We start from the raw sequence: 23,891 nt of genomic DNA, 5'->3' as shown, positions 1-23,891 counted from the left end.
TGACATTTGCCCCCAAGCTAAGCAAGACAGGTTTTTTTTATTCTAGTACTATTACTTCCAATAAAGCATTTCAATTAATTCATTGTGACATTTGGGGCCCTTTTACTCAACCTTCACTTAATGGTTCACATTATTTTTTGACCATTGTTGATGATTTCACTAGATGCACTTGGATTTTTTTGATGTCTGTCAAATCTCAAACTCAAGTTTGTTAAAATATTTTTTTGCCATGATAAAAACACAATATCAATCACAAGTGCATTCTATTTCGTTTGGTAATGGCGACAAATTTTTCAAAAAAATCCAAAAAGTTCAATCTAATAATGGATTTGAATTTACATCCAAAGAAATGCATCAATTTTTTTTCTCAAAATGGCATTATGCATCAAAGGAGTTGTGTTGGGACTCCTCAACAAAATGGGGTCGTAGAACGCAAACATCGTCGTATTCTCGAAGTAGCACGTGCTCTTCTTTTCCAAGCGCATTTACCCTTAAAATTTTGAGGTGAAAGTGTTCTTGTTGCTGTGTACCTCATTAATAAAAATGCCTTCTTCTATCCTTTCAGGTCGATCCCCTCATGAATTATTATTTAGTTCTATGCCAAGTTATTATCATCTTTGCACTTTTGGATATGCTATGCCCGAAATGCAAATGTAAAACATAAATTTGATCAGCGTACTAAACCCGGCATTTTTGTCGGATATCCTCACGGCCAAAAAGGATATCGCATATTTGATATTGATTCTAACTCTATATATACATCTCTCGATGTCGTTTTTTACGAAGATATTTTTCCTTTTGCTAGCATATCAACAGTCAACCCATCTCATGTGACTCCTTTGCCAATTGAGGTCACTGGCACTTTTGAATTTCCGCTCGCACAACCACATCCTCACCTACCACTTGCTGAACTCAACAATCCTACACCATCAATATCCCCACCAACCAATTTGCTATCCCCTATCTCTAACACCACTCCTCCATCTCCAGTAACCGCTCCACCCCCTCCTATTATTCCTCCGGTGTATGTCCATCCAACCCGCAAACGTGCTCGCCCTTCTGCCTTGAATGACTATGTTTGTTCGGTTCTTACTCATGGATGCTCACCTACCTCGTTGGATTCGGAATTGCAAGGTACTCCCTACCCACTTTACAAATACATTAATACTTCTAATTATTCTGTTACACATTCTGGTTTTCTATCTACTATTGCTTCTACAGATGATCCTCGAACCTTTTCTCAAGCCGTCAAATTACCACATTGGCGTGATGCAATGTCCGCTGAAATTACCGCACTCGAAAAGAATGATACATGGAGCCTTGTGTCTCTTCCCGCACACAAAAAACCCATTCCTTGTAAATGGGTATTCATAACTAAATTCCATTCAGATGCGATTGTGGAACGCCCCAAAGCACATTTAGTAGCAAAAGGCTATTCGCAAATTGAAGGGCTTGATTATCATGACACCTTTGCACCTGTTGCCAAACTTGTGACAGTTCGAGCCCTTATTTCTCTTGCTGCTATCCATGGGTGGTCACTTCATCAAATGGATGTGAACAATGCTTTTTTGCATGGTGATTTGAATGAAGATGTTTATATGTCACTGCCTCCTGGCTTTGCTCGACAAGGGGAGACGCGGGTTTGTCGTCTCAATAAATCCATTTACGGTTTGAAACAAGCATCCTGACAATGGTTTGCTGAGTTATCCTCAGTTCTTTTGGATGCTGGTTTTTGTCAATCCAAGGCTGATTATTCCCTCTTTATTCTTTGCGAAGGCACCTCCAAAACCTTCGTACTAATATATGTTGATGATATCATCGTTTCAGGCAATGATGATGTAGCAATTACACACGTGGAGACCAAATTTTCTATCAAAGATCTTGGCAAACCCAAATATTTTTTGGGCATTGAAGTGGCTCGTTCATCACAGGGCATTTTTCTTTCACAACAGAAATATACCCTTGACATTCTCAAAGACACTGATCTTATTGGTGGCCGAATCTCTCTCTTTCCTATGGAACAGCATCTTTGATTATCACCAAATGATTGCGCTTTATTACCTGATCCCACTCCTTATCGGCGGCTTGTGGATCGCCTCATTTATCTCACTGTCACACGACCTGGCATCAACTATGTGGTTCATGTACTCAGCCAATTTATGCACTCTCCACGAAGTACCCATTTAGAAGTTGTTCACCGCTTAGTTCGGTACTTAAAAGGTTTTGTTGGCAAAGGAATTTTTTTCTCTGCTTCTAGTACACCTTCTCTGCGTGGATTTTGTGACTCTGATTGGGCAGGTTGTCCCCATACCAGTCGTTCAACGACCGGCTATTGTGTTTGTTTGGGTTCATGTCTTATATCCTGGAAAAGTAAGAAGCAAAGCACTGTCTCCCGATCTTCTGCTGAAGCTGAATACAGAGCTCTAGCCACTTTAACATCAGAGTTACAATGGTTACGTTTTTTATTTGATGACCTTGGTTATATTTATTGTTCTCCTACGGCAGTCTACTGCGACAATAATGCCGCTCTACACATTGCAAACAATCCCGTTTTCCATGAACGGACCAAGCACTTTGAAATTGACTGTCATTTTGTTCGTGAAAGAATACAGTCCAAGCTCATTGCACCGTGTTATGTTCCTTCATCTGCACAGTTAGCTCATGTTCTTACCAAACCATAAGGCAAGGATCCTTTCCAAAACTTGATTTCCAAGATGGGCGTTATTCATATACACGCTCCACCTTAAAGGGGAGTGTTAACGTGTGTATGAAGGTTGGCACAGCTAGCTGTAGATCTTGTTGTATACGTAGTTAGTTGTATATCTTACGTAGATACTCTATAGTTGGATATAACTCTTGTGTAGATATTTACTTTCTCTCCATACTTTGTATTGCATATATTTGAGAAAGATCTTCCTAAACTGGATGAAGACTTTCCATCTACTGTACCGTTTATCTATATAATACAATCAAAAGAGTCTCTCCAAAGTAATTTGGAGGTAGACATCAAAACACTCTTAGTTCTAACTTTACATTATTTATGTCCTCTTTATTCTTTAATAGAATAGTAATTTATCACAGAAAACCCTCACGCTTTGCCATTTCTGTTTACATTTTTCTTGCTAAAGAACTAAAAACAAGTTGAGCTAAACTATTCAAGTGTCAAGGAAATCAATTCTGTATGATTAATAGAAATCAATATTCCTCTAAAGAACATTATGTAGGACAATTACAGTCAGCTCATCATTAAAAGGTTACTGAAAATTGATTTCATGAAAAGAACTCTTAAGAAACTACAGAAGAAAAACATTTCACATACTCCCTTACTTTGAATTCAGAACTCTGATGCAGAACGAAAAGCTAGGTAAAGCTGTCTGTGGGTTCTACATTTCACGGAGAATTTATGCCACAAGTTCTTCAACTCCGAAAGTATGCAAGACAAGGATAACAAGCATTTCAACTCATTTGCACTATCAGAACTTCCTTGCACACTTTGGCATCTACTTTCTTGCAAAATCTCACCCCCACACACACAGCTTCCCTCCAAACCCCCAAATGATTCTATTGTTTTATTATTTACTTGTTCAACATATCCTTTCATTATCCTATTAACTAGTCAAAATGCGTAAAATATCAACACATAGTTAACCTTGTTCAACTCTCCAATAATCATACCAATCACCAATGAATAACTTAGCAGGCAATTATCATAGACCCAAAATTTAGAACAACAAATGCTTAAATCATACAATTATAACAATCATATATGACACAAAATACTAAAAATCTAAGAAAGTAATAAAACAAACATACCCTCAGCAACAGCTCTTACTTCCTCATCCATGACCTCCTTATTACCAAAAACCCTAGACACCAACCCCAGACTCTTCGCTTCCAAACCCGAAAACCTCCTCGCAGTCAACGCCAACTCAATCGCATTTCCATACCCCACAATCCTAGGTAACCTCTGAAGTGTCCCTAAATCAGCAGTAATCCCCAAATCAACTTCCTTGACAGTAAAAAAAGCATCCTCAGTACAATACCTTATATCACAAGCAGTAATTATATCAATCCCACCTCCAATACACCCACCATGTACTGAAACAATCACCGGCTTCCTACACTTCTCTATCGCGCTAATCGCGTCTTGTAAACCCTTTATTTCTCTTCTAACACGTTCTCTTACTCGACCCTGGTCATTGGTTTGAGAGTTTGTGATTGAGTTGAGTGTTTTGAGGTCAATTCCGGAACAGAAATGGGTGCCTTGACCAGCAAGTATGATAACTCTGACGTTGGGATTTTGGTCTAGAGATGATAAGGCTTTGGGGAATTCGATGAAGAAGTCGCCAGAAAGTGCATTTTTTAGAGATGGCCTGTTCAGGTATAGGTAAAATATTGACGAATTTGGTGTGGATTGAATGATTTGCAAACACTTGTATTCTGCCATTTTTCAAAATCTCCAAGTTTGAAAAGTGAATCAGAGATAACGTTCGTTTATATTTCGAGATTTTTTGAAATTTTGACGGAATGTTTGGAATTTTATAGCCGAATAACTAAAAAAATTGAGTTCACTTCGAAAAACAAGTCCATTAAGATAGTGGACAAGGATATACATTTTTTTTGATTGGAAGTACTCGTACTCTTTCCTTGAGCATTTATATGTTATATTTAGACACTTATTATGAGTGGACCATTAATTGAGTATGCTTTTGGATTTTGAGTGAACCATTGGGAATGCTATCTCAACCTATCTAATTGACTCTTTTGCAAACTTTATTTGTTAAAATAGTGAATTGCCAAGAGAAGTAACTCACCCCCCTCAAAACAAACACTAGTTAAGAATGATGACACGATTTTCAAGAACACGGCTGAGCATACAAATTTAGTTTGTAGCTAGCGCAATACAAGTGCGTACTAAAGCATATGGGTATAGTGAGAAGTGACACATAAGAGTGGACGTGGGGAGAAGAAATGAGCGGAGGTTGGATTAAGAAAGAAACAGCTAAAATAAGTATAAGAGAGTGGTAGGTTCACGTGAAGGTGCATTACAACATGAAAACTTCCCGGAATGTGAGTAACGTAAACAACATTTTGTAGTTTATTGAAAATAAAAATAAAAAAAAGTAAAACAACATTTTGTTGTGATTGAGGAATGATTTTATCCTACACCACCTAATCATTCCAATTCCCATCTATTTATTGTGTTGGTGTCATCTATAATGTCCTTCACTTTTTAGCCTCACCATTCTCCTTTTAATGAGAGGAATTGAAGTTGGTAGGAAAGAAAAACAGTGCTTCAGTTCGCCTTTTTAACTCTGCTTCAATTTTCCTCGTAGGCAGAGAGAGTGTGCATACATACGTGCATGTGTGTGTGAACTGTGAAGTGACTTAATCAGCTATACTTGAAGAAATGGCCATCTCACCAATTCATCACCCATTGGCTTTTAGTTTTGGTGTCTTAGGTAGAGGCAAATACTTTTGAATTCTTGGTCGTCTTTTCGATCTTACAGTCATTGAAACAATTTTTGATCTTTGATATTTACTCTGTTATTTATAAATATGTAAGGCACTGAGTTCTTGCTTAGCTTCTTTGTCTCCCCGGCCTATCTAGTCCCCTTTGCAATTTCTCTATTAATTTTGACTTCTTTATCTTCTTGCTGATTTCGCATTATTTTTCTTCTTACTATACACGCACAAACTTTCTTTTTTCAAATAATCTCCTTGGCTATGGTAGAATAAGTACTGCAATAATATATCATGCATTCATGCTACTTCATCTTCTTTCTCTTCACATAGTGTTTAATGTATCTCTTTTCCTTTTCTGTACGTGATATAAGAGTTTGAAGTTATTATGAGTTAGTAGGAACTAGCAAGCCTACTATACATACGGGTAGTAATGCAGAAATATATAGTTTAGATCTACCTCTTCTTCGATGTGATCTCCATAAAATGGTTCTTACTTCTTAATAATTAGTATACTTAAGGAAAGTAATACATCTCAATATACGTATGATGTGAACTTAGATTTCTTTCTTCACATAATTCGTTCACTAAATTACCCAAAAAATTGGTAACACATCATGATTTGTATCATTACATTACTAGCTAAACGCAGCTTGTTTACTACTAAATGGTGCACGCACCAATCTTGTAACAAGATGAACTATATAATTATGAACAATTCTACAATAATCCTTAAGAAACTTTCTATAAGAAAAACATGTCTGAACCTCCTTATGTTGTACCTTAAATGTGTTCCAACTACTTGTTCTAAACCTAATTATCGCCAAAAAAGAAATAATATTGTTATTTTTCTTTTTTCTTTTCAAGTAGTTGTAGAAACTTTTCATAGTACATTTTCTCATGCTGAGTGGTGTACTGGTGTTGTTTATTATACTTGTACTTGATTGAAACTGGACGTACGTGTAAGATCTTCCTAGTTTTTGTTATACAATTAAAATTTAGTAATGCTGTTTTGCAATTGATATGATGATATGTAGGTAACCTAATCTCACTCATGGTGTATCTTGCTCCGCTGTAAGTCTCTTTTTCCACTTCATTCGATCTCTTCAATTCCTTGGGACCTTTTTTGGACTACTTCAACTCTTCAAGTTTGCTGCTAGAGCAACTAAGTATAGCCTAAGATCATATTTGCAGGCCAACCTTTTATCGGGTATACAAGAAAAAATCAACGGAAGGATTTCAGTCAGTACCATACGTGGTTGCGTTATTCAGTTCCATGTTATGGATATATTACGCATTTCTCAAGTCTGAAGCATACCTCCTTATCACTATCAACTCAGTTGGATGTGTAATAGAAACAATCTACCTTGCCTTGTACATGATCTATGCTCCAAGGAAGGCAAAGGTACATGAAATTCTAATAATCCAATTTTACTTCTTTTGGAATGGTAACTATTCTGAATACTTACTGTTAAATGTAGGAACAATTTGTTAATATGATTTGTAACAGCTCTTTTGGTTTGGTGTATATTATATTGCAGCTCCTGACAGCCAAGCTTCTACTATTACTGAACCTGGGCTTGTTCTGTTTGATTTTTCTACTAACATTTTTGCTTGCAAAAGGACCAAATCGTGTCCAAATTCTTGGATGGCTTTGTGTTGCCTTCTCTACGAGTGTTTTCGCAGCTCCCTTAAGCATTATGGTGAGAATTACATAAGGATATACAAGTATCTTTACAATGCAACTTTCCACATTCCTGATTTTGATATATATTGATTTTCTTGTTTCCAATATCACAGAGGTTGGTCATACGCACTAGGAGTGTGGAATTCATGCCATTTTCCTTGTCATTCTTCCTCACATTGAGTGCTATTGTGTGGTTTTCATATGGATTACTATTGAAGGACGTCTACATTGTTGTAAGTAGGCAGTAGCTTGCACCTCAACATGACCATTTTTTATCACATTAACTTTGTCCGTTAACTGACCTGATTGCTTTTATGCCATAATATTTTACTTCGAGCAGCTTCCGAACATATTGGGCTTCATCCTTGGAGTACTTCAGATGGCTCTCTACATGATATACAAGAATACCAAGAAATTAAATGCAGACGAGAAGCAACTTGAACATGTTATCAATGTCGCTAAACTTTGTACAATAACGAATAGTGAGATACATCCGATTGAGACACAGGTGGTAGAGAATGAAATTAGCATGTGTAAAGATCAAAAGGTTCATGAACAAACAGATCAAAATGAGAAAAGCAGGGGAGCCCAAAATGAGGTCTAACTGAATCAATTTGAAGTTTGAGTTTACATCTAGTGTTTGTCAGCACAATGGGCTTACACCGAAGTTCTGATCAGAACTTTGCTTGTTTTTGTGTTGTATGCATGTTGCCATTACCTTTCTTGTTTTACGCATCTCTTTGATGTGATCAATATGATGATAAACTTTATACTAAAAACACTTTTCAATTCCTTGTAAGAACCAAACATTTGTTTAGAGAACTAAACTCCTTGTCAGGATTCTCTCATAAAATTTGATTGCCGATGACTACTTTGGAATGCCAACCGTTCTTAATATTTCATACTTGTCACGCTTAATCAAGTGAGTTGAGCTTCTACTTTCATTTGCTCTGCAGGACTGCAGAAGAAATTCTTGTAAACGATGTCCATTCTGTTCGATCTCAGGTAGTATACTGAACACGGACGTGTGTAAATAGACATAGCCTCTGCCCCTACCCTGACCACAGTAGTCCTCCCAAGTCCCAGTTACAATAGACATAATCTTTTCCAGTAGGAAACTGAAGTCTAGCACCCTAGATCTTGTTAAAACATTAGGGAGTCACAAATACTAATCGATAAGACTCATGGTTTATCAAGAAAAACGCCGAACGCTCTAACACCGCAGTAAAAGCCCAAAGAAGCTTCGGCTTGGCTTGGCGTAATTTCTGATTGTAGTTTTCTTGGTAAATCGAATCTACATATACGTGCATGATCAATACAAATCAATATTCCTTTAAACAACATTATGTAGCCCATTTACATCAAGATCATCTAACCATGGTTACTTAAAAAAAAAGGTATTATGAAAAAGAACTCTTTAAGAAACTGTTGAAGAGAAAACATGTTTTATACATCATCTATCAAAATTTCTTCAAACTTCAAACAGACTCGAGAGAACATGCTGTTAGACCTTAATACACCATTAATATTCTATCTGCTCGGGGACGAAATGTACACTCAATTCAACTATGCTTTTCTTCACCTTCTACATAAAATTAAGGTAAAAAAAGAAAAAACATTTCACACGCTCCCTTACTATGAGATCGGTTCTCTGATGCACAAAGAAAAGCTTGTAAAGCTGTCTTCAACTCTGCGTCAACCTTTCACAGAGAACTTACGTCTCAGAAGTTTCTTCTACTCTGGAAGTATGCAAGACAAGGTGGGACATAAAACCCAACACAAATCAAATATTTCTAGCCATTTGTACCATCAAAACTGCCTTGCGCTTGTCGTCTCTTTTCTCGCCAATTCTCACCCCACATTTTGGCCTCGGCAACAGCTTTTTCTCTATCCAAGTCCCTGTTCAGCATCCTTGCAGTTTCCTTGGGAGAATCATCTTTCTCAGAACCCTCCAGGTCCCCCCACTTGCGCCCAGACCCTCCCCCTTCTTCATTCTTCAAGATCCTTATGCCTTTTTCCTCTAACCCACCACCACTTCTCCTCCTATCATCCTTGTCTCCAAGAGCTCTGTTAGCTGCATTGGGATCGTATGCTTGATTTGCCAAGTAGGAAAGGGCAGTTACCACATCTCCAATAAGAGGGCGGGTGGCAGACTGTTCTTGGATACACATGGAAGCCACAGCTAGAGCCTGGTACAGCCCACGCATGGGATACCGACCTTGCAGCCGTGGGTCTGCCAGTTTCGGAAATTTTCGACGGTCGTTGAACATGGGGCGTGCCTGCAAAGTATCAAAAGTGACTGAGAATTTGTAGTCTATATAGCAGGTGGCATCTTAGAAATACCAGTGACTGTACAGAGGGCGATTATTTTAACATATTTTCCAAATTGCACATATCTTAAAACATGGGAGCAAAAAATAAAAAATAAATAAAAATAATAAACATAAAAAAATAATGGTTCAAGAGAATTTAAAAATCTCATGCAGTTATTAAGACAACTACTACTATTATAAAATTGAGTGAATGGGACACCAATACATCAACCTAAGCCCCATGCATGTGTGCTCCTCTGGATACATTGTCTTATGGTCGCTAGAATGGACACCAATGTTAGAGGCTAATTCAGTTGGTAAAACTTGTTGGGGTTTGTTACCACAGACCAAGGTTTTATACCCACCTGCACCAGGGGGGGGGTGCCAAGGAAAGAAGTATTAGACGCCAAAGTTAAAGGAAAATATTGAGGAACTTAGATCCGAACTAAGAGTGCAAGGCCTAGAATTGCCAAAAGATCTGATTTCCTCCAAAAGATCAATCCAAGGAGAATAGTGTAGAAAATGATAACCATAACACCGCGTGCATTTTCGCTTTGTTGCTACAGAAATTCCAAGTACAGTAAAACCATAATTGATAATTGTACCTCATAATTAGCAAAGTTATGCATGTGGACCGCTTCAAGGGTTAGGATCTCCCAATTAATGGGCCAGATAGTCAAACCTTTGAGATCTTCAAGGTGAAAAAATATATCAATTAAGCAAATCAATGTAACTGATCTATAGACATCTCCATGGATTTTGCACAGCTATAAGGGAAAACATGGTTTGGTGTATTATTAGAGTGGACCTTTTGAACGGTCGATTCTACAGTCATTAGTAAGTCCTATGAACATGATTTTACAAGTATGGTTATGCCCCACAATACCAAACCCAACCACCATGACTATAAGAGAAAGGAAAAAAAAATTGGCAACAATAAGTAGGTCTAGAAGGATTACCCATGTAACAAGGTTCTGTTCTCCATGAGGGTTGGTGCTGTCGATGGCCTTACGTCCAGTAATCAACTCTAAGAAGACAACCCCAAAACTGTAGACATCAGACTTTACTGTCAACTGTCCTGTCATGGCATACTCAGGAGCACAATAGCCATAAGTTCCCATAACCCTGGTAGATACATGCGACTTATCACCAGTTGGACCTAGCTTTGCAAGACCAAAGTCAGACAGCTTTGGATGGAAACCTTCACCCAAGAGTATGTTGGATGATTTGAAGTCCCTGTAGATGACTGGGGGATTTGCTTTATCATGCAAGTATTCCAACCCTTTGGCTGCACCAGCTGCTATCTTCATCCTTGTATTCCAATCAAGTGATTCCTTATCAAGCGGAAGATCTATGCAAAGAAAGTTGTGAATAAATGGAATTTAGATGCGCCCTATGAGATAGTAAGAAAATATAACAACAAAAAGAAAACGTCTGCACTAACTCATTTGTATATTGAATGATTCTATAAAAAATCGACGACTCAAAATGGCAACAAGCACAAGTACAGCCAGCATTTGTTGGAAGAAATTGTAAAAGACTATAAATATGATGTACAATGTTTTACTTCAAAAAACATGATCAACCTTCAAGACATTATTATCAACTTTATATGTGAATCTAAATGTATTTAGTATTTCAATTGTTTTCATTTTTCCATGTAGACTTAAATTCCCAAGATGAGCAAATTTACACAACAGAATGGAAACACTTCCTACTTTGGGGGAAAAGAAACTTACGGAAACTAATTATACATAAATTTCATTCGTCATAAAACACGAAAATGTTGATGCATCGGTATCCTTCTTGTAGTCCAAAGATACCTTCAAGTTTAACAAATCAGAAGTCCACCCAAGTGGAACATCACCTATTGATGGGACTTGGGAGTATGCAATAAGTCTGGACCAAACTCCCTCTGGATCTTCCCACTATCTGCTCATATGATAGTGCTGTGGAGAAAATTAATATAGATCTGAAACTACTTCTCAGTTACGCTAAAATTACTAAATTTAAACGATTCTTATAGCTCGATTAAATATAGATCTGGAACTACTTTTCAGTCATGCTGAAAGTACTAAATTTATTGACTCTTATAGCTCAACACCTGCCAAAGGTCTAATTGAACTCCAACATATCGCTCTCATGAACAATTACGAGTTCCATTCTGCATATACGAATAGCTGTGACTATTTCATTACACAGGTTAACGTACTTAACACGTACAAGACACAAGAGACATTAGGGTGTCCCATTTGACATATGATAGAATCTTGTTTAAGCTCGTTGGCTAAGGTGTGTAACATATTATTTTAGCCTCGACTGTATCAAATTTTCCCTTGTTTTTATCCACCTTGACCACTTTGTGCCCAATACGAATCCAATACAGCAACCTACAACTACATACAAGTTGAAAGCAGTACATCCATGATCTAGAAGAACTCACAACCGAATTGCACATTCAGTAGTCTTCCTGCCATTAAGTACTAGAACACTTTGCTCAGAAAATGATAAACAGATTGTGTATCAAGTGTCAGCATAACCCTGAAACCGAGTACGAACACAAATAATGTACAATGTGTTTGGAATGTTCCAAATTCATTTCTTAGCAGTCTCCCGATTCAACCTTGGGTTCTTTTACTTCGACAACAGATGCAGAGCAAAACCCTGAGAAGAACTGCGATAAAAGTGTCATGTAAAAAGTTCAAGAAAAGACGCATCCCTTCTTTGTTGTGACAATTTTGTTATAGTTGTAATTTGTAAATGAGGAAGGAAATACAGGACTTCTGAAGGAGAAAAAGCAAAAAAAAACAATATGGGGGTTTGGAAGCTCACGATTTTCTCCTCCTACCCACTATGATATTTAGCCTGTGTTGCATGGGTACAGGACGGAGTGTCTGGTTTGGACACGGGTACGACGATTTGGACACGGCGAGATCTGAGAATTAGGGTCTGTTTTGCTTGTGTCCGGGTGTCCGTACCAGTGTCCGCAGGACACGGGTACGCGATACAGAGGAAATTAGGGCGTACCCATGCAACAGAGTATTTAGCTGTTTCTGATTGAGATTGCTGCCGCTGGTAGGGTAGATATAGTAGTATAGGACCAACCCATCCTGAAGATGAGAATATATTGTTATAACGTACCAGAAAAAGTTGATTTAACTTTAAGTGCTCTATATTGCTCAACTCAAAGTTATTTCTAGACCTCAGAATTTCAAAATGATGGGCCACTTCAGTTTACTCAATAATGCTATGACCGCCTGAAAATTGACAAAATTCTAATTACAAGCCTGACAGCAAGATGCCAATCTCAGGCTTCTTAGAAGTATGGTGATTGTTTACCTCTTTCTAGTCATCAGTGATGTGCAACTAAACTCAAGGTTCAGTTTAGTTTAATAGCTTGACCAGTAACCTCAGATGATACTGCAATCTCTGTCACAAATTGTTGATCGCTTTCCCAGACAAACTGCAATCTTTGTTGCAGTAACTTCAGATGATATGTCTAGTCATCATGTAGTTCGGCCTTGCTAAATTTTACTTTGCCAGCTCTTGAACTACAATAATATGAATGCTAAATATGCATCTTGATTTACTTTTGAGGCCTTTAAGTATCTAACTTGCAAATGTGATTACAATAAATACTACTGAAACAAAGTGAGAGAGTAAACGTTAAGTCTTCATTTTCAGAAGAATAAGAAGGGAGAAAAATTATATAGCCACGAACCACCAACACTGGACATAAGAGAACCAGAATGCATCTTTCAGATATCTCTGCTCCTACATTTCCCTAAAATGTGGTTTCAAACAATAATCCATGGACTTACTTTGATCGTTTCAGGAATGTATGCCTCCCCAACATTATTTCAGATTGTGCCGTCAACATTTAGACTCCTATCACATACTCTGATAAATTCACACGTGACTACTCTCGTCTTTCATATTTTGAACTTCACAACACAACTAAAGTGCTTATGAGTCACAATCGTTCCTACTTTAGACATTCAAGATACAAACAGAAAAGTGGGGATATAGCATCTTACCATGCAAATGATCTTCCAAGGAACCCAAGGGCATGAATTCATAGACAAGAAGACGCTGGTCACCATCAGCACAATAACCAATCAGACTCACGAGGTTAGTGTGATGTAGAAGACTAAGCATGAGAACTTCCACCAGAAATTCTCTGTTCCCTTGAAGCCCATCTCTATCCAGTTGCTTAACAGCCACAGCCTGCAGAGAAGAAGCAATCATTTGTTAAACTAAAATAAACCTTCAAATTAAATAAATACGAAGAATCAGATTGAACAGTCAAATTTTATAACATATCTACCTGACCGGTGCTCTCTAATCGACCTTTATAAACCCGTCCAAATCCACCTTCCCCTAGCATACACTCCGGTCTGAAATTCTTGGTTGCTAATGCAAGTTCTCTAAAGGTGAATGTCTGAGCAGCAATATGAACATCAGGTCCATCTTTTGGACCTGATGAATCTCTTTTTGATCCCCCTAGAGCGCTTCTTGATTTCAAACGGTCTGCTCCTGCAAACTCCAATGAACAAGCAATAGACCAGATCTATAAGTAAACATGCCAAACTATAATCTCAAAACAATCCATTCCATATACTACTAAGATTCTAAATATCCTTAATATGTCATTAAACAAACTTGATACTAAAAACCTCTGTAGTGTATAGGTTTAAATACTTGGCAATCCAAATCTAATCAAATGAGTAAAAGAAATAATCTTTATGAAGCAGTGAACTGAATTCCAATCAAACTGAAGAAAATAAACAACAAGAACAGACCTGAAGACAATCTGGAAATATTAGTATTAAGACTTCTCTCAACTTCTCTTCTCTCGTCTCTAACTTTAACTGGATTCAACTTCTCTTCTTCCCTTGAATCAAAACATGGAAAACAACCCATATTTCTTCTTTACTATCAATCTATATTCTTCTTCAAAAAAAAAAAAAAAAAAAAACTGTTTCAAAACATGTTCTTGTGTCTCTAAAATTCCATCAAACTTGATAGTTTTCAGATCTTTACTATAAAACAAGAACAAAAGAACAGAGAAACAGAACAAAAAGAAGTAAACGCAAAGTTAAAGAAATGGAAACGCTTTGGTTTCAAACCAAAGTGATGATTTTTTTTTTTTTTGTATACAACAGACACAGAGCCGGCCTCATTTTTTGTTCCTCTGCCTCACTTTATATACGAATCTCTTTGTAGTAAAAAAAATGATATTTTTACTAAACTTGCTGTAGTAACAGCCACAATCAATATTCCAATGCACGTCACTAAATAGAGTTTGCTGTAGTAACATGTGTGCTGTTAGTAGTGCATTGAGATGCCCCCATGATTGTAACATTTATGCATCCCAATGCACATTGCTAAATAGAGTGAGAGTGGATGTTGGTTTAGAGATTAGAGTATTTAGACTTGAATTTTAATTTCTGATTAAGGAAATTGAACGGTTGCAAGACGAGTACAAGTATTTTAATGGAAATTGGGCAGTTTTTTATTTATGGATTGATTGGGTGGATAACACGTGTTTGGAACTTTGGTTTTATAATTTTACTATTTATGGTCCTTTGTGAAATACTTTACCAGTTAATGACATCTGAGTAAAAGATAAAAGATAAAAGATAAGATAAGGTGAGATGATGGAACGTGGAGGAAACTTCAACAAAGAGATAAATAATAGAGATATGTTTTCATTTTTTTTGTCTGATGATTTTATCTACTTCAGCAACTCGATCGTGTTAGCTAAAGTTGGTCAACAATTCATTACCATATATATATATATATATGCAGTGTAGAAGGGTATATATATATGTACGCTTTCTTATATGAGGGAATTTCAAAAGTGAAAAAACACAGTCAGAACTGTTCGATTGAATGGCATTGTACATTTGTACAAGTGTACATGCAAATCCTGATATCTGATCCATGTATCAAAGTTTCATTGTTTTCATTTCCCAATTATAACTAATCTAGATGTCAACTTTGTTTCGGCACATGTAAATGTCACCTTTAGCATTCTAATCATCTAATGACACGATCGAACTGTAACAGTTTGTTGTTTAGTGCAGGTTTAGTAAGTGATAGTGCAATGACATTATTACTTTCTTTTTCATTTGTACACTTCTCGAATTGCCGTTTGAAGCCCAGCATGGTTTCAGCACGCTGTCTACTTTCTAGTTACACATTTAGTCGTATATTATGACACTGGTCGGACGCACAGTGAGGCTGTTACGTTCAAGCAAGTCTTTCACAATCTAAATATTCTTGGCATTGTTTAGTGATGTTTTAGATTTTTGTAGCTGCCCTTTTCATTCTAGATCTAATTTTTAGCAACTTTTTCTGAGTCGAACTAAATCAATTTTTATGGCAATTCAGCTGGAGCATTCTTCATCCTAGTGCCAAATCTCTAATTCCTTTCATAGCAAAATATCAGATTTCGTTCAGACACCCTTTTCAGCTTTTAGAGCTCCCTTTCTAGTATACAAGGCTATTTGTTAGTTTTTGGGATTTCGGGTGTTTATTACGTACGTACAATAATTTGATGGAACTAGAAGTCCACCAGCCACCTACCAATCATACAAATGTCCAAGCACGCACCATTTTTTAGTTTGGGTGTACTTGGGTTTCCCTTGAGATTTGGTATTAAATTTTCTGTTAAGGACTATGGTGATTGGTCATTTTCATAAACGGTCCATACTGTTGGGGACAACAATACCAATCGATTCCCACAAAAATATAAACTTTCACTACAACCAACAACAAGCCCAACCTTCTAAGCAATCAAAAACTATTACAAACAAGTAATAATAATGTAAAGAAAGTAAAGCATACCACAACACAAGATGTAACATAGTTCGGCCAATGATGTCTATTTTCACAATAGTTAATCATTTTATAAATGTAGATGTTTGTGTTTACTGGACAACGACCTGATGATTTGGATGATAGGGAATTGCTGCACTCTTCTCGGGATAAGAGTTGCCTACGTATCAAGTTTCTTAGGGTAAACTTGAATCAAGTCTTACGTAGTTCATCTCTCTCTATTTATAGATGTTTGAACTGACATTCCATATTTATTTTGGACTGTTATGAAGCGTAGATCTACCTTGTGTGTTATCTTGATGATTCGTCATTACTATGCTGTTATAAAGTTAATGTCTCCTTGATTATTGCGCGTAGATGTTTTGCTTCCATAAATGGTTGTAACTGATGTTGTGGACGACCTGGGTGTTGGGCCGTGGGGTATGATCTGATGGTGTGGGACGAGTTGAAGGAGGACGACCTGGCATGTGGACACGTGTACTGTAGTGTGGAACGGAGGGTACCTTATACATAGCCCACTTTATTTATTTTTATCCGTTCTTTGGACAATTGTTGGGTGGAAAAAGGACGGTTTAAAAAATAAAGTCTGAAAACACGTGTCTGACAGCTATTTGTTTTGAATTTAGGTTTCAGAAAATGTGTGGGAACAGTTGGGTTTTGAAACCTGGGTCCAAATCACGGCGATTTTGTGGGCTAGTCATGATTATGCTTGCGTGAGAAACTGAAACGATTTGTATTTTCTCGAGGTTCTGGGCAGGTAAGGGTTTTGGTTTTGTGAAAGGTTTTTGTCTGTTTATTCTTCAAGCAAAGGAAAAAAACAGAGCGAAAGAAAGAAAAAAAAAACTTTCTTTTCCTTTGCTATCAGGTGCGTGCTTTTCAACTTAAAAATTTGATCTTTTCTTCTTTATTTGAATTTGCAATGTCTATGACTAGTGATAGTTTGAGTGGTGAAGTTGAAATTGATGAATGGAGAGAGAGAACAGTAAGTGATAAAGAGGAAGATATTGAAGTTAGGTATCGTAGTGGTGATGAAGCTTCGTCGTCTCCACTGTTGGAGACAAGGGCTGAGGATGCGAGAAGGCCTAGGTCGGAAGATTGTTATGCTTCTCTGAGGGAGGAGTTTGGTTGGGTGAAGGCCGACCTGGCCATATACGACCTGAGGGGGGGAGAGGAATTTGTTTAATAGTGACTGCGTTCCTTGGGGTGGAGGAGTAGTTATTTGTTATGGACAGTTGAAGGCTGGGATGAGGTTGCCTCTATCCCGTCTTACTGTGGAGGTGCTAAATTATTTGGGAAAAGTCCCTTGTCAGTTCGTAGGGAATAGTTGGAGGATTTTCCATGTGTTGGATCTGTTGAATGATAGGGGTTATAACATCTGTTTAACTGATGTGTTGGAGCACTTTGTTGTGAGGAGGTCGGGTGCTCTGAATTTCAGTTTTCAGGTCGGTAAGGGGAAATCTCCTGTTATCTTGGGGGTGAGTAAGGAAGAATGGAGTCGTAGGCCGTTGTTGGTTGTGGGTAGATATTGTCCTCCTCGTTTGGAGTTGGCCAATCGTGTTGTACAGTTTGCTGGTAGGTCGGTTATTTTAGGTCGTAATGTGTGTATGATATATTATGATTTGGACGTTCTGACTTATTTGTTTTGTTTTTGCAGAGGTTTCTATTCGTGGTCGTACCAAGACCGGTGTTATAGAAAGGTTTGCTTGTTTGAGCTAGGAGGAAAAGCGAGCTTTGTTGGGGGAGGTTGCTCATTATTTTAAGAGGCGTGGAGGAGAAAAGATTAATCGTAAGAAGTTGGAGCAAAAAAAAAGGGCTCGCAAGGCTGTCGTTGTTCTTTCTGATTCTAACTCGGAGTCTTCTATGGAGAGGGAGAGCCAAAAGAAAGCACCTATTTCTAGAATTAGAAAGGTTGGAGGGGTTGGTGATAGCCGTTCTGGGGTAGCTAGGACGAGTGGCGTGGTTGCTGATAGTCGTTCTGCATCCAGATGTTCTGAGGTGGGTGTTGTGGATCGTTTGCCATCCCAACGTTCTAAACTGGGGGATGGAGGATGCTTTGCATCCAACCGCTTCTCCTCTGGTGATGCAGATCGTTCTACATCCACCCATTCTGAATCGGGTGCTGGAAGTGCTGGTGGTCTTGTTGTTGATAATGCTGGTGGAAGTGCTGGTAGAGATGGTGATGCTCCCACTTCGTTCTGGAGGCCTAATCTGAAGAGGCGCTCCGAAGTGGTTGAGACGGAGGGGGCTAAGAGGTCCCCAACTGAATCTGAGGAACGACCTAGTACTGTGAAAGGTTGTACTTCTTCAGGTTGGGTACCTTTGAAGAAGATGAACCTGAGTGAGTTGGTCGTTGACGCTGGGGTAGCTGAGGCCCGTGGTAAGAAGAAGGTTGTTGATGGTGAGCTTGCTTCTCAGCAGTGCAAAGGGTCAGGGAGTGCGGCCCCAAGTGAAAAGAGTGGAGATGACGTTCTGAGCAGGCTTGTCATGTATGAGGACCCTGCTAGTAGGCTGAGGAAGTTTGTGAAGAATGGTGACAGCAGTTTTAAGTCCACATTGGTTGCTGGAGAGCATTATTCTTGATGGAGATAGGCATAAGCTGGATGGTAAGAGTCTGGAGGTGAACTTGAAGGAGATAGATCGGTCGTTGTGCTTTGTGAGTGTTCTTCCGTTCTGAGTTTGTTCTCTTTTGGCTTTGTCAATATTCGTTCGATCTAATCTTAATTTGTTATTTGTCAGGTTCTGGCCATGTACAGGAAGTTGAGGGAGATGGCAGCTATCTCTAATATGTACAAGAAGGAGTTGGATGCCACCAAAAAGGCCTATGGCAAGCTGGTGGCCGAGCAACAGGTGGAGAGGGCTGAGGTCGTAGGGTTGAGGACTAAGGTGCAAGAGCTTGGTGGGAAAGTGGCTTTGTTGCAACCCTCTCTTGACTTTTCGAGGCTGGAGGTTCAAAGAAATGGGTTCTTGAAGTGGAAGAAGGCGCCGATTTATTCTTTGAACGAAATGAAGTCCGAATATAACAACTTGGTGGATTTGGTGGAGGGTGGTGATACTTACGTTCTGGTAGACGATTTTTTGGAGCTAGATTGTAAGTATCAGCTCCTCAAGATGTTAGTTGAACGTGGGGCTACAACAATGTCTGCTGAAGAGACTGGTACAGATGCTAGTAGACGATCTGACCTGCCATCTGATCTAGGTGCTGCTCCAGCTACCTCTCCTGATGATGTTGTCAAAGATGTGTCGAATGTTGGTGATGATCCAATAATGTTAAGTCTTTGTCTGAGTGGCAAATGATGATCCTTTGAATGTTGATCAAGTTTCTCCTGTTGTTTTGTATTGAGCTTCTTCTGGTTTGATTTTTGGTTGGCTGTTTCTTTGAACAATCTTGAAATACTTGTGCTCTTGCTACTGATAAACAATATTTTTGATGATGGGGATACTGGGGTCGTTTTCCTGGGATGATCTGGGGGCTTCCAGTATCTAACCGAATTTGGTATTTAAGTAAAAATATTTAAATTACTTACTTGTTGAGATTGTGCTTGAGGTTTACATGCATGTGATTGCTTTTGTTGTCATTGTTTGTTGTTTGACGACCTATGTTGTATTGCAGTAGCATTGATGAACTGCTGAACTTTAGTAGGTCGTCTGATTGTAACAGGTCGTAGGGCTTTTGTGTATGACCTGGGAGATTTGCGTAGTTGACACCTAGGCTTTGCCATATTTAGGTGTGTGTAAGTCGTTCCGTTTGGGGGAACCTGCTATAATTAGCCTTTGAATGGTCATTATAGTTGAGTCTAACTTAAACCATTCCGAGGTCGTAAGTTGACTTGGGGTCCTTTTGGGGGTCCCCTAGATTGTATTTGTCTGATAATTGGTCTTTGAGTGACAATTACAGTTGAATCATACTTAACCCTGGCATTGGTGTTAAGTTGATTTAGGGTCCTTTTGGGGGACCTTGGTTTGAATTGATTAATAATTGACCACTGTGTGGCTGTTGTATTTGAGTCGTTCTTGGCTTCTTCTTTGATGTATGACCTGACATTGTGATGTCCTAGGTCGGGTTATGTAGTGCAAAATGCATGGTACTCATGTAATGCAAAAAATGACATTTGTACTCAAAATGTTGATGAAATCTTATTCATATCGACCTACATATATGGAGAAAAACTTATTGATAAAATCGCTTTAGGAGAGCTGTATTCCAAGGTCGGGGAAGTATGTCACCGAGCTGAGTTTTGATCCAGTACACTCCGTTTCCATCGACTCTGTCAACTATGTATGGTCCCTCCTAAGTTGGGTCGAGTTTGGCTGGTGCTAAAGTCTTTTTGAGGACTAGTTCGCCAGCTTTGAAGGATCTTGGGACGACCTTCTTGTTGTATGATCGTTGGATTGTCTGGTGGTACCGAGCTAGGGATATTACAGTTGTTTTTCTTCGCTCTTCTAGGAGATCAACTTCTTTGGCTAAGATGTTGTCATTGTCTCCTGATTCGACGTGTCTGAGCGTGTGGTTGTGATTGTGAGCTCTGATGGTATTACTGCTTCTGTTCTGAAGAAAGTGTGAAAGGAGACTCATTGATACTGGCTCTGGCTGTTGTTCTGTATGTCCATAGAATGTTCTTGAGCTGCTCTAGCTATTAGCTTTTCTTGCTCTCCAACTTCTTTTGGAGATTTTCTTTGATGGCTTTGTTTGTAGCCATTGCTTTGTGCATATCTAGGTGTAGAAAATGCTTGAGTGATTGCCATTTTTGTAGAAAAGTCTTGACTTCTACGCCAGCAAATTAGGTTCTGTTGTCCATGACAAGGGTGTGGGGTAGACAAAATCTTGTGATGATATTGGTCCATATGAAGTTGATGACGTTGACTTCCTTGACTTGGACTAATGGGATTGCTTCTGCCCACTTGGTGAAGTAATCTGTGGTTGCTAGGACGTATTTGAGCCCTGTTTTCTTTTATGGGATGAATGGTCCCATGATGTCTAGCCCCCACATGTGGAAAGTCCATGGGCTTGCAATATTGATCAATTCCCTTGCTGGACTTAGGTGGTTGTGGACTTGTGGCCAAATGTTTGACATTGGAGGCATTTAATAACGTACCTTTTTGTCTCGATATGCATGTCTGGCCAATAATACCCTTGGGCTATTGCTTTATGTGCCAGAGATCTTGCTCCTGCATGGTTGCCGCATTCACCTTTGTGGATTTCGTCGAAAATGAGTTGGCCTTCGCGCGGAGTTATGCACCTTAGATGGGTCCTCCTACGGATTTGCGGAACAATCGTCCATTGATTATTGTGTATCTTGGGGCTCAGAATTGTATTGCACGAGCATTCTTTGCCTCTGCCGGGAGCTCACCCTGTAAAATGTACTTCAGGAATGGGCCTATCCAAGATTGAGTGATTTCTTCTTCGGATGAGGGCTGAAGGTCGGTGAGGTTGTTGACAGTTTCTTTCTGGTATGCGGGCCTTTCCAGGATGTCAATGTAGAGTGTGCTGGGGCAGACCTCTTGTGTCTTTGAGGCTAAGAAAGCTAGACTGTTTGCATGTCTGTTATCTTCCCTGGGAATGTGCTCCAATAAGAAAGTTTCGAACGATCTGATGAGGTCATTGACGACCTGAGCGTACTTTGACAAGTTTGCTTCATTCATGACATATTCCTTGGTGATTTGCTTGACGATTAGCTGGGAGTCGCTGTAAGCTGTAAGCTTTGGAACTTGTAGCTGTTGTGCCATGTGGAGGCCTGTGATCAATGCTTCGTACTCCACTTCATTGTTGGACGTTGCAAAATCGATCTTGATTGATTTTTGTAGCTGGGTGCCTTCTAGTGATGTTAACACAGCCCCCAGTCTACTGCCGTTGTTGTTGCACGCTCCATCTACGTAGAAGTGCCATGTGTTTGGGGTGGCTGGTTGATGGAGTGAAGTGATGGGCTCGGGTTCCCAGTTGATGTCTTCGACGGGGAAGTCCGCAAGGAAATCAGCAATGACCTGTCCTTTGCGAGACGTTCTAGGAACGAACTTTATGTGGTGCTCTTCGAGCTCTTCAACCCACTTGGCCATTCGAACGGTTTTGTTGTTGGAACTCAATACTTGCTTAATGGGTACCTTGGTGGCGACTTTAATGCTGTGAGATTGGAAGTAAGGTTGGAACTTTCGAGCTGAGTAGAGTAAAGAAAGCATCGTTTTCTCCATCAAAGAATAGTCCTTTTCTGAATCTGCCAACGTCTTGCTGGTGAAGTAGACTGGCTTTTCGACTCCTTCGTATTCGCGAAAAAGAACTGAGCTGATTACAAAGTCGGTTGTTGTAAGGTAAAGCCCCAATGTTTCTTCTTCCTCTGGTTTGGACAGGATAGGTGGCGTTGATAAGTAAGCTTTCAGGTCAGTGAAGGCTTTATGGCACTCATCTGTCCATGTGAATGTTGTGCCTTTTTTGAGTATTTGCATAAATGGTCTGCATTTATCAGATGCTCGTGAGATGAATCTGTTGAGTGTTGAAACCATGCCTGATAACTTGTGGATTTGTTACTTTGTAGTTGGTGCTGGCATTTCAAGGAGAGCTCGTATTTGTTGTGGATTTGCTTCAATGTGCCTTATTTGTGAAATGAGGTAACCTAAGAATTTTCCCGAGGCTACTCTAAATACGCATTTTGCTGGGTTAAGATTCATCTTGTTTTGGCGAAGTCGTTCAAAGGCTTCTTGCAGGCGGGAGATGTGATCGCCCGCCTTTTCGCTTTTGACCACCGTGTTGTCTATGTAGACCTCCATAGTGTATCCTAGCAAGTCTTTGAACATTTTGGTGACCATTCTTTGGTAGGTCGCACCGGCGTTCTTCAAGCCGAATGGTAGGACGTTGTAACAGAATGTTCCTTGCTCGCGGTTACAAAGGATGTCTTTTCCTGGTCTTCTTCTGCAATCGGTATTTGGTTGTATTCACTGTATGCATCCATAAATGATAAAAGCTCGTGGCCGCACGTTTGATCTACCAGTATGTCGATCCTTGGTAGGGGGAAGCTATCCTTTGGGCAGTGCTTGTTGATGTTGGTGAAGTCTATGCAAATTCGTACTTAACCGTTCTTCTTTGGAACGGTTGGAACGGCTACAATGTTGGCTAGCCTGGTCGAGTACTCGACTTCTCTAATGAATCCAACATTATTGAGCTTGTCTATCTCTTCATTGATGACTTTTTTGAAATTTGAGTGCTAGTTTCCTAGGTCGTTGTTTGATAGGCTTGACAGTTGGGTCTACATTTAACTTGTGGCAAGCGACCTGAGGATCGATTCTTGGCATATCGATACACGACCAAACAAAAACATCTTTATTGAGAGATAGAAATTTGACAAGTTGCTCCTTGAGCTTGGGGTCTAAATCAGCCCCTACATAAACAAACTTTGGGTCATCATCTGTGCCCAGATTGACTTTTTCTCCTGGTTCTATTTGAGTTTGTTTCCCTTTGAGCTTGTCTGCTGCAGTTGCTGGAAGGCTGGATGCTTAAGGATCTTGCTTTTTTGGGACGTCTTTGTGTTCGACGACCTGAGGCTTGGGTAAGGTTGTTGTGCTGACGTGATTGCATCGGTAAGCTTCTAGTTGGCTGCTTC

At 39.2% G+C, this 23,891-nt stretch overlaps 4 protein-coding genes across 4 annotated transcripts in view; 1 reads left to right on the top strand and 3 right to left on the bottom strand.

Annotated features, from left to right (window-relative positions):
* Nucleotides 1-4,615, bottom strand: part of DCI1 (delta(3,5),delta(2,4)-dienoyl-CoA isomerase 1) — a 28,449-nt gene extending 23,834 nt beyond the window's left edge. The window contains exon 1 of the mRNA XM_086586954.1: nt 3,814-4,615. Coding sequence (XP_086443080.1) covers nt 3,814-4,447 — 634 coding nt within the window. The 5' untranslated portion in view covers nt 4,448-4,615. The remainder of the gene's footprint in view (nt 1-3,813) is intronic.
* Nucleotides 4,616-5,246: 631 nt separating this feature from the next.
* Nucleotides 5,247-8,027, top strand: LOC147515334 (bidirectional sugar transporter SWEET14-like). The gene is made up of 6 exons (XM_086594469.1): nt 5,247-5,462; nt 6,501-6,537; nt 6,658-6,868; nt 7,005-7,166; nt 7,264-7,383; nt 7,491-8,027. Exons 1-6 carry the CDS (start codon nt 5,411-5,413, stop codon nt 7,752-7,754), a joined length of 846 nt encoding a protein of 281 aa, XP_086450595.1. The 5' UTR covers nt 5,247-5,410; the 3' UTR covers nt 7,755-8,027.
* A 551-nt stretch (nt 8,028-8,578) lies between these two features.
* Nucleotides 8,579-14,682, bottom strand: LOC147515333 (serine/threonine-protein kinase PBS1-like). Its single transcript, XM_086586942.1, has 5 exons — nt 14,265-14,682; nt 13,790-13,998; nt 13,500-13,689; nt 10,422-10,813; nt 8,579-9,429 (listed from the first exon to the last, which is right to left on the bottom strand). Exons 1-5 carry the CDS (start codon nt 14,383-14,385, stop codon nt 8,944-8,946), a joined length of 1,398 nt encoding a protein of 465 aa, XP_086443068.1. The 5' UTR covers nt 14,386-14,682; the 3' UTR covers nt 8,579-8,943.
* Nucleotides 14,683-21,606: 6,924 nt separating this feature from the next.
* On the bottom strand, nt 21,607-22,797 carry LOC147515332 (uncharacterized). Its single transcript, XM_086592869.1, has one exon. The coding sequence runs from the start codon at nt 22,795-22,797 to the stop codon at nt 21,607-21,609; it is 1,191 nt and encodes a 396-aa protein (XP_086448995.1).
* Nucleotides 22,798-23,891: the final 1,094 nt, after the last annotated feature.

Source organism: Coptis chinensis, chromosome 2, assembly GCF_015680905.1.
Source record: "Coptis chinensis isolate HL-2020 chromosome 2, ASM1568090v1, whole genome shotgun sequence".
Taxonomy (NCBI): Eukaryota; Viridiplantae; Streptophyta; class Magnoliopsida; order Ranunculales; family Ranunculaceae; genus Coptis; species Coptis chinensis.
The sequence above is the reverse complement of the archived record's forward strand: the minus strand, read 5'-3'. Positions and strand labels throughout refer to the sequence as shown.